General features: G+C 55.9%; 1 protein-coding gene across 1 annotated transcript in view; it reads right to left on the reverse strand.

Annotated features, from left to right (window-relative positions):
* The window catches only part of CDH23 (cadherin related 23), a 370,961-nt gene that overhangs the window by 65,456 nt on the left and 296,125 nt on the right, over nucleotides 1-9,380 (reverse strand). The window contains exons 34-36 of the mRNA XM_077778722.1: nucleotides 9,087-9,215; nucleotides 8,029-8,157; nucleotides 7,081-7,308 (exon numbers count right to left, since the gene is read on the reverse strand). Coding sequence (XP_077634848.1) covers nucleotides 7,081-7,308; nucleotides 8,029-8,157; nucleotides 9,087-9,215 — 486 coding nt within the window. The remainder of the gene's footprint in view (nucleotides 1-7,080; nucleotides 7,309-8,028; nucleotides 8,158-9,086; nucleotides 9,216-9,380) is intronic.

Here is a 9,380-nt window from a genome sequence, read left to right on the forward strand (position 1 = left end):
GCTGGGCATGGGCCTTGAGACTACAGGGTCACCTCCAGTGGCCAGAGCACCAAAATCCTAGCTCCTGCTTTGTCCCTGGCGGGGGGTGGGGTCCCTCTTCTAGTCCATTGGCTGCCAGGGACACTCAGTGCTAGTCATCATAGAAGGAGTGTGCTGTTCTAACAGCTGGTGGGGGTCCATGTGGCAGGGGTCCACTTGCTCAAGGCAGAGCAATCCCCTAGGATTGAAGGATAAGCTTTCAGAGCAGACTCCCTGTCCCCCAGCTCCGAGAGTGCTCCTGCCCCAGGGGGAAGCCGGCTGGGCTCAGCCCCCAGCTTCTGACCTCCAGGCACCTATAATTTCTAAGAATTTGGCTCCCAGACCCAAAGCCAAGCTGCTGGAGGGAGGGAGAGGGCCCCAGAGCAGAAAGCCACTACACTTCCTCCCCAGCTTCCTCCGGCACGGCCTCCAGCTCTACTTCTCCGACCCTTACAAGTGAGCACATCTCAGCTTCGTGGTTTCCTGTTTTCAGTGAAATTTACTCTGAGCTCCAAGCTCCATCTATATCCATGACCACATGCCCCACCCCCCAAGGCCCTACGGCGTCCTCCCTGCTGCCAGCGAAGGCAGGCAGGGCTTGGCACCAGGGAGCCCTCCTTGCTTGCCTGGGGGTGGATGGTGCTTCTAGAGACATCTGCCCTGGTGGCTTCTTCAGGGAGTGTTCTGCGCTGAGGGCCGCAGGAGCACAGAGTGGGGCTGGGGCCTGCAGAGGTCAGGTCAGTCTCCCTTCCCCCAGCTTGGGCACTGCCTCCTGGAAGGGGCCTTCCTGGGTGTCCACTAGAGCACACCAAGGCTTGTTTGTGTTGGGGGCTGGGCTAAGGCACAGCAATGGGCAGAAAGGGAGTGGGGCTGCTGGCCAGGATGTGGGGTGCAAAGGCTTCCGAAGCAGCAGGCACCCAGAGCCCAGCTGCGCGTGTGTCCCAGCCCCCTGAGAGCACTGGCCACAGAACCCTTCCACCGGGCGTTCACCGTGTCCTGCTCTGCACTTTTGCCTCTCTCTCCTGCACAGATGCTGTGGCTCCCTAACGATTCTGTGAGTTCCAAAAGGGTGGGGGTCCAGGAACAGCCTGTCCTTTGGGCCCAGTTGCAGAGCTGACGACTGGAACACAGTCACAGGGTGATGGGCTGAGCCAGGATGCCGGGGTTCTGTTCTCTGGGCCACTCACAGGGTGACTTTCTGCCCATTCCAGTTCCTAGCGGCCCTGTCTGCGCTCAGTGGGGTCACCTGAACAGCCATAGGATGCCCCCGGCTTGGGCGGGCCAGGGGGCAGAGGTTTCCTTTTATTTCGCAATTCTAATCTGTTGGCATGCCTTCCGTGAGTATATTCTGAGAGGGATTCCGAAGTAATCGATAAGGCTTCACGAGGAAACGCTGACATCAGCTAGCTCGGTGCCTCGGGCACAGGATGGAGAAGTGGCCGCATGCCTCTTCTTTGCCTTTTCTGTTCCAACACTGCCTTGTCCGAAACACTTACACATGTGACTTTTTTGATTTCCCCCACCCCCACCAGAAAACCCTGGAAGGCTTTACTGTCTCCGTTTAATGCACAGGAAAAGTGAGGCTCTCAAAGATGTATCTTGTCGCCAGTGAATGAAACAGGGGCAAAAGCCCGGATCTTCTGCTTCCCAGGCCTGTGCTCCTTCCTCTTCACTGAACTGAATGGCATTACAGGCCAGGACTCGGACTTGCAGGACATCCCAGGGCCCTTGGGGATGAACCTGTGCCCACATGCCCAAGGCTTCGCTCTTTCTGCATCGTTCCCGCCACTCCCCTTTATGCACGTCAACCCTGGAGCCATGGGAACTCCTGGTAGGCAAGGTCCGTGCCCCTGACCTTGCTTACAGGGAGAGCTCCGCAAACTGCAGCGCCCCAGGGTATCTTGGAGGAACTAAGCAGGTTGTAGGCGCGGCNACTCTTTCTGCATCGTTCCCGCCACTCCCCTTTATGCACATCAACCCTGGAGCCATGGGAACTCCTGGTAGGCATGGCGGCCGGTGCCCCTGACCTTGCTTACAGGGAGAGCTCCGCAAACCGCAGCGCCCCAGGGTATCTTGGAGGAACTAAGCAGGTTGTAGGCGCGGCATCTGAGCAGCTGCAGAACATCCCTCAAGAAGCAGGGTGAGGGAAGGATGTGAATTGAATCAGGCTGGGCCGGAGGAGGCTGGCTTACTTGGTGCACAGAACAAGGAAGGGGCCAGGCTGGGCTTTCCTGAGCCAGGGGAAGCAGACTTCGCTAACAACAACACGGTCAAAGTTTAATAAACAGAAGAGCTCTTGGCCCTGAAGACATGAGGTCAACTGCCAAGAGCAATGTCCCAGCTCACAGACTTTCATAGGGCTATTGCTGGCAGCTCTTCTACCCGCAAGTGGGTAGTGGGAGACTTCTGTCCTTCTGCCTGGACAGGTGACTTCTGCAGGTCCCTACCAGCTGGAGAAGCCGGAGCTTGTGATCTGGGACCATCTAACCTGCTGGCTGTGGTTCGTGTGGCAGGGAGGCCCCCATCAGGCCCTTCCTCTCTCCATCCTCCTGCCAAGGTGCCTCTGTGGCTGGGGCTCAGCTCCTGACCTCCCAGTTGCCTTCTGTCCTTCCTCCCCGGGCCCAGCCCTTCCTCTTGCAGAGGCCTCCCTAACGGCCACTTTGAGCCCTCCCCCAAGCCTGGCCTCCCTGCCTGCGGCCTGGCGCTGGCCGGAGGGCTGCGGCTGTACAATGATTTCCCCTGGCTGGGTGGCACACCATTGTGTGACAGACCTGGGCTGGCCCGGATGCTCCTTGCTGCACAGCTGTTCCTAGCTCTGGGTGATACAGGGCTGAGAGCTGGGTGGGGACAGGAATGTACAGCTCTCAGGAAACTGGGAGGAGGGGGGGAACCCAAGGAGAAACAAAGAGATAAGGGGGTGCAGATATACCATTTCTCCTCGCAGCAGAGTCCCAGGCCCCCTGCTAAGAGAGCCCCACTCTGAAAGTCATGGAGGCAAATGATGTCCAGAAAACCTTCCCTGGGTCCTGGCTGCAAGTTTCTGGCACTTTATCACATCAGAGTGGTGTCTCTCTGTTACGGGTCCATTTCCCCCACTAGATTGGAGACTCCTTGAGGGCAGGACTGTGCCCAACTCATGTCTGACTTCCTAGCTCCAAGCACAGGCCTGGCATGTATTTGGTGTTGAATGAAGGGCGTCTTGTGCCAGGGAGGGCTGGCTCGAACCAGGCGGATAAGTGCAGGTGGGAACCAGAGGACGGTGTGTGGCTCTGCTGGGCAGATACATGCAGGGTGACGTCCACCCATAACTCCACAGTGGACCTTTCCTGGAACCTGGGATGGTTGGTCTGATGCGGCTCACAGCCCTGGCTGGTGCAGGAGGGCTTAAAGAACCTCACTTCCCTGAATACCCATCTAGTGAGATCTGCCCAGTAGCAGAGATAGGCCATCCTCTGGTCACCTCTGGCTTGGCCATTAGGTTTGTGCTCGACCCTGGGGGTTCACTGCCTAGAGGTGACAGTCTGACCAGTGGAAGCAAATCTTCAAGGGTCCAGGGCTCCTTGGAGGCAAATGCCAATTGTGGGCGGGCATCGGCTGCAGGGCCCTAGCTTGCCCCTTGTGCCTCATCTGCACCCGGGCTTAGCTGGGCCAGGGAGGAGTGGAGGAGGCACCTAAGAAAGCAGTGGGATCCGTCCTCAGAGCAGGCCCCAGAGAGAATGTCACCAGGAGGACATGCAGATAGACAGCGCTGTTCTGGGTTCTGAAAGCTACCATGGCCTGAACTACGTGTGGCTCCTCAAACTCAGCCCTGGTCATCGTTTGCTCTTAGACCTTTGTTTGGGTTCATCTCTGGGTCCAGGATATGCTTCGTTGTGCTAACTAAGACCAAGTGATAAGACAGCTCAGGTGTCACCTCCTCCAAGAAGCCTTCCCCAGGCCCCCGTTAGTGCTCCTGAATGCATGCCCATCTGTACTTTGCCACACACCGCCCCCGCCCCACTCTGCCTCCCTGACTCAGCTAAATGAACAACGGACAAATATGGTTCAGTGCTCAGTTCCCTTAGCCCTATGCTGCTGGGGTCCCTGCAATTCTTCCCTGCGGTATGTCCCTTACAAAAACCAAATACCAGAGACCTTTCCTCCACCTGAAGCAGGAAAAAGAAATTGAAAGGATAGATTTCTTTTCTGACTTAAAAAGTTTCTCCTGTACATCTTTCCCCAGCTGGTACGGGATGTAGTTTGTCAGTATCACAGGTGTCCCAGCCCAGGAGCCATACACATATTCTCTCGACGATAGCCTCAGGGAACCCCGTGCCTGATCCTAGTCATCGGGAAGGTACTTTCTGGGTGCAGAGCTGGTGATGACCAGAATGAGGAAGGTAGAGAAAGGCAGAGTATACTTCTTACCACCCAACTTCCCACTTACTCAGGAGCTGGTGGGGCTGAGACCCGCCTCGAGGCAGGACCAGAGTGTCAGGGTCCTATACATGAGGAGGTCATGGTTGTGGGTCTCCACTGGGCTAGGCTGGGTCTCTGCAGATGGTCTGTCAACAGACAGAAACTCTTTCTGCCCATGGGGACCGGTCCTAAGTCCTGCGGGAACTGCTTGGGTCATTACATGTGGCTTGGACGATTTCACATTTCCCCAATTGTCATGTCTTCCGGGGGCCCAAATGAAGCCAGATGGTGCCTCCAAAACATGGAGTCTTAGAATATCATGGGTCTCATCGGCTGCTCCCCCAGGAAACTCAAGGACTGTGGGTGGAGGGGGAAGATCAGTGTGTTCCCTGGCCTGGAGCACATGCCCTCAGTTTCCTTCCCCGGACCTATTCTCCACCCTTTCCTCACTAACAAGCCCTGCTTTTGTTTGAGACAGTGATACATCCGGCTCCCACATAATAAATTAGTCAATCCTGACAAGTCTGTCATTTTTTCCCCCAACCTCCCTTACAGCAAGGATGTCCTCTGAACCTCTTCTGGCCACAGACATAAGGAGAAATTCTGGAGAGTAGTTCTGGAAAAACTTTGCTTTCTTGATGCAGGGTAAAAATGGCTTGCATAGCTCTTTATTTTCTTGTCATTTCCTGCCTTGAATGCAGACACGATGGCTGGAGCTACAGCAGCCATTTAGACACCATGGGGGAAAGGTCACGAGGCATTAGCTCTGACATCATGGAGTACAATGTCAACATTTGTAATTCTCTCCAGAATTTTTGTTATGTGAATAAAATGCATCCTGATTTATTTATGACTCTGAAGTTTCTGTCACTTGTAGCCAAACACATCTCTAATCGGAGAGACGACCAGGATGATGACTTGAGCTGAAGCCAGGTGCAGTAAGGGAGGGGTTGTCAAAATGGAGTCCTTCTGTGTCACCACGATAACCGATACCCCCACCTGTTCCCCCTTGGACAGTTATATGTGTCCTGTAAATGTGCCTCTGTTTGGTCCACTGTGTGTGAATGGCTTAAGTGTTTAGAGGTGACCTTGGCAGTCATGGAGCTGAGGATGCCTAGGGTGTGCCCAGAGCCAGTGCCATTTCCTGGGCTTCTCAGCATGCGGTTTCCCAAGACCGGCCAAATTCCACCATCCTCCTCAGAGACACTCCAGATTAGCAGCCCAGCCCAGCGCAGACCTGCTCTGCCCCATAGTCCACAGAGCTGCTGCCAAAGGGGAAGGGTCTGACAGAGTCACCTGCTGGGGGCATGGGACAGAGCTGAGGTCTCACTGACGATCAGGTCCCTAGGGTAGACCATTACAAAAATGTCCTCAGTCCTTCACACCTCCCTGTGACAATGTGACTTTGTGGCTCGTTCCTTCCAAAGATAGAGTGTACTTCTCCACACCTTGAACCTGGGCTGGCCTTGGACTTGCTTAGGCCAACAGAATGTGGGAGAAGTAACCTCAGTCTGGTTCTAAGCCTGAACTCAAGAGGCCCTGTCGGCTTCTGCTGTCTCTCCTGCACCCTTTCTAAAAAACTTTTTTTTAACATTTATTTATATTTCTGAGAAAGACTCACAGAGCGAGAGCTGGGAAGGGCAGAGAGAAGAGGAAAACACAGAATAAGAAGTGGGCTCCAGCCCTGAGCTGTCAGCACAGAACCCGATGCAAGGCTTGAGTCCATGAACCACGAGATCATGACCTGAAGTTGGACACTTAACCGACTGTGCCCCCAGGTGCCCTATCTCCTGGACCCTTTCTTTCTAGCTCTACATGAACAAGCACAGGCTAGCCTTCTAGAAGAGACAGGTGGCCCTGTCACCCCAGCTGATAGGTGGCTGACCCTTAAAATCATAGCCATCCAATAACACACAGCTGCCCCCCCTTCCCCCAACACACGTGGGAGCCCAGCTAAACCAGGTCTGAACTGCCAGCTTGTAGAACTGGCACTAAATCATCGGTTGCATTCCATCCCCTGGTCTGGTTTGCGGCCTCATCTCCCTTTGCAGACGATGTTACCAACGTTCCGAGAGGTTCTGATTTGCCGGCCATCGTGCAGCCAGCTTGCAGGGCCAAACTTCCCACTCTCAATGTGCAAACGGCTCCCCCCCAGCCCATCAACTCCCAGAACCACCTCACCATCTTGCCCTGGCCCACCGACTTCTCCGACCTTGCACACTTTGCACACTGCCTTGGGTGGAGGCTCTGCCCAGTCAAGTATTGGACTGGACCAAGAACATCAGTCTCCCAACCTGGACGTACTGTCACATCAATGTGACGGAAGGGGAGAGAGTACCTCTTCCTGTCTGGCGCAGAGCATGGGTTAATGGAGCCTCACAGGCATGCCACTTGGCAACGGTGTGGGGGCTGCCCAGGCCCCAAGGCATAGGCTCAATCAGTACCGTCCCGCGGAACTGCTCTGTTTGAGCAGAGGGGACCGCACGGAGACTCTGCGTGGCTATGGATGCAGGTGAACTAGGATGCACCGGCCCTCCATACATACTCCTAGGCTGACCACCTAGGCACAGGAGCTGTCGAAGATCTCTCCCCCACCACCCACCGCACAGAAGACACAGCTGCCCCCTCCTCACTCCCCTGCCCGCAGCTGCCGCTGTCACTCACCGACAGGGTGGGGGTGCCTTCGTCCTCCACGGTGACCACCAGGTGGTAGAAGCTCTGGCGCTCACGGTCGGGCGGGGCGGGCCGTGTGGCGATCTCGCCGCTGACCCGGTCCATGCGGAAGGTCATGTCCTCGTTGCCCTCGGTGATATAGTAGGATAGGACGCTGTTGATCCCGATGTCGCGGTCGGTGGCTCTCACCTGGACCACAGCAGTACCCCCGCCCACGTTCTGGGGGGAGAGCAGGAAAGAGGTCATTCTGGATTCAAAGCCCCTGGGGTAAAGGGGAGCACCTGCTTCTGGGGGAGCCCAAGGGCTCTCCCTGGGCCTTCAGTAGCTTTGCTCTGCCAGGGAGTGCCGATGGGGTTAAAGGCAATGATGGCGAACATTCTGTGGGAACCCACTACATGCAGGGCTGCCTTAATTCACCGATCCTACTCTATGATCCTATGAGTCAGGGATGCCGTCATCCCCATTTACAAATGAGAAAACTGAGGTGCAGAGAAAGAACATATGCAGGTCACACAGCCTGTCAGCAGCAGGGCCTGGCCTGAGACCTGGCCTTCACCCCCCTGTACCATCCTGCTTTCGTGGACATCTAACCTGGTGTGTCACCCAGCAATGCTGAGGCCAAAGTTTCCGAGTGACTCAGTGGTGGGACTGAGTAAATATGTTGTTTTGTTTAAAAGCAGCTCTCCCGGGATAGTTCTCTCAGTGCCCCGTCGGTGGTGGGAGACCACCTTCTTCTCTCTCCCTCCTCAGGTCTCTTCTTCACACCTCCCACAAAAAGATACTGGGCTCCAGGAGCCAGCATGAGGGCTGGGATTGAGGGGGAGAGGGCCACGCCCCCACCTGCGAGATCCGAGAGGCCAGGGGGCCAGGCAGGCATTTAAACAGGTGCTCCCGGTCACTCACACCCACTGTCCACCCTGGGTGGCCAGCTGCCCTCACCTCGTTCACGCTGACATTGTACCCCAAAGGGCTCTCAATCACTGGAGGGTTGTCATTCACATCCAGTATGGTCACCTGCAGGATGTGGTCCTTCTTCCGTGGAGGGGTGCCACGGTCGGATGCTACAACCTGGGGGAGGGAGGTGACTGGATTCAGGGCTAAAGGTAGGGGAAGGGTCAGGATTATGGAGTCTGGATGGGCAGTCTGCCTGGCGGGGAGGACCAGGAGGGCAGAGGGACTCACTGGTCCATCCCTGTCCCTGTGTGGCCTGCCAGCTCTGGGCTCTCCCCAGTAATTTGCTTTCTGTCCCCTGCTGCAAACAATCCTTGCCTAATTATCGTCTGGCTTGGGACCATCACTTGGAATCTGGTCCTGATGTGCCTAGGCTTTCCCTCCTGATCCTGCCTCTGACTTTATTCTGGGCTGTGCCAGAATGCCCCTGACCATGACCCGGGCTTGTGACCCAAGGATCCTGCCTTTAGCTTCGAATACCTCTGTTCTATGCACTCATGTGTGAGCTCTGGCAAATAGAGAGCCTCCTGTAATCTTTTCAGCAATGAGCCGGCATTCTCCCCATAGCCCGAGCCTGCCTCCGGGAGCCTAGATGCTTCCTGGATGCCTTCAGGGTAGCAGAAAGTGCTCTCCGGGCTCAGACTCCTGCAGAAATACATCCCTGGGGTCCCCAGAGTCCTCAGGAAACATGCCAGCCACAACAATTCAGCAATAATGGTGGCCCTTGTGTCTCCCCACACCTGTACTTTTTCTCACCTGAGCAGAGACAGACCAGGGAGGTTTTTTCCTGCCCATCGCACAAGAGGGGAAACCAAGGCACAGAAAGAGTAAGCAACTTGCCCAAAGTCCTATTGTTTGTGGAAGAGTCAGGACTCTGAACTCTGCCGGGCTTTTTCTCCTGGTCCTTATGGTAGGGACGGACACCTCTGTGGCTTCCTGCCCTGGGTCCGCTGGGGACTAGTGACACAGGGGAGCTGACTGCCAGGGTGTGCCCACCTCTCTTCTGGATGGTTAACAGAGATGCCGGGGAGGTGGGCGGTCCCCACCTTGAGGATGTAGTGGTCTAGCTCCTCTCTGTCCAGGGGCCTGGCCACAAACACTTCGCCAATGGAGTCATTGGTGGTGACGATGTCAAAGGCCCCAGCGATGTTGCCAGAGGCCAGGGAGAAGACCACCTGTCAGGGAGGAGGGAGGGTGAGGGTGAGGAGAGGCCACTAGATCATGCCAAGGACCCCTCCCCTGCCCCTGCTCAGTAGAGGCATTTGAAAAGAATTTTTCATGCAGTTGTGGTTATGTCCTTCAAAATGTGTGTGGCAGGTCCACCGAGGCAGCCTCAGGCC

This window comes from Crocuta crocuta, unplaced genomic scaffold (assembly GCF_008692635.1).
Source record: "Crocuta crocuta isolate KB4526 unplaced genomic scaffold, BGI_CrCroc_1.0 scaffold167, whole genome shotgun sequence".
Lineage (NCBI taxonomy): Eukaryota > Metazoa > Chordata > Mammalia > Carnivora > Hyaenidae > Crocuta > Crocuta crocuta.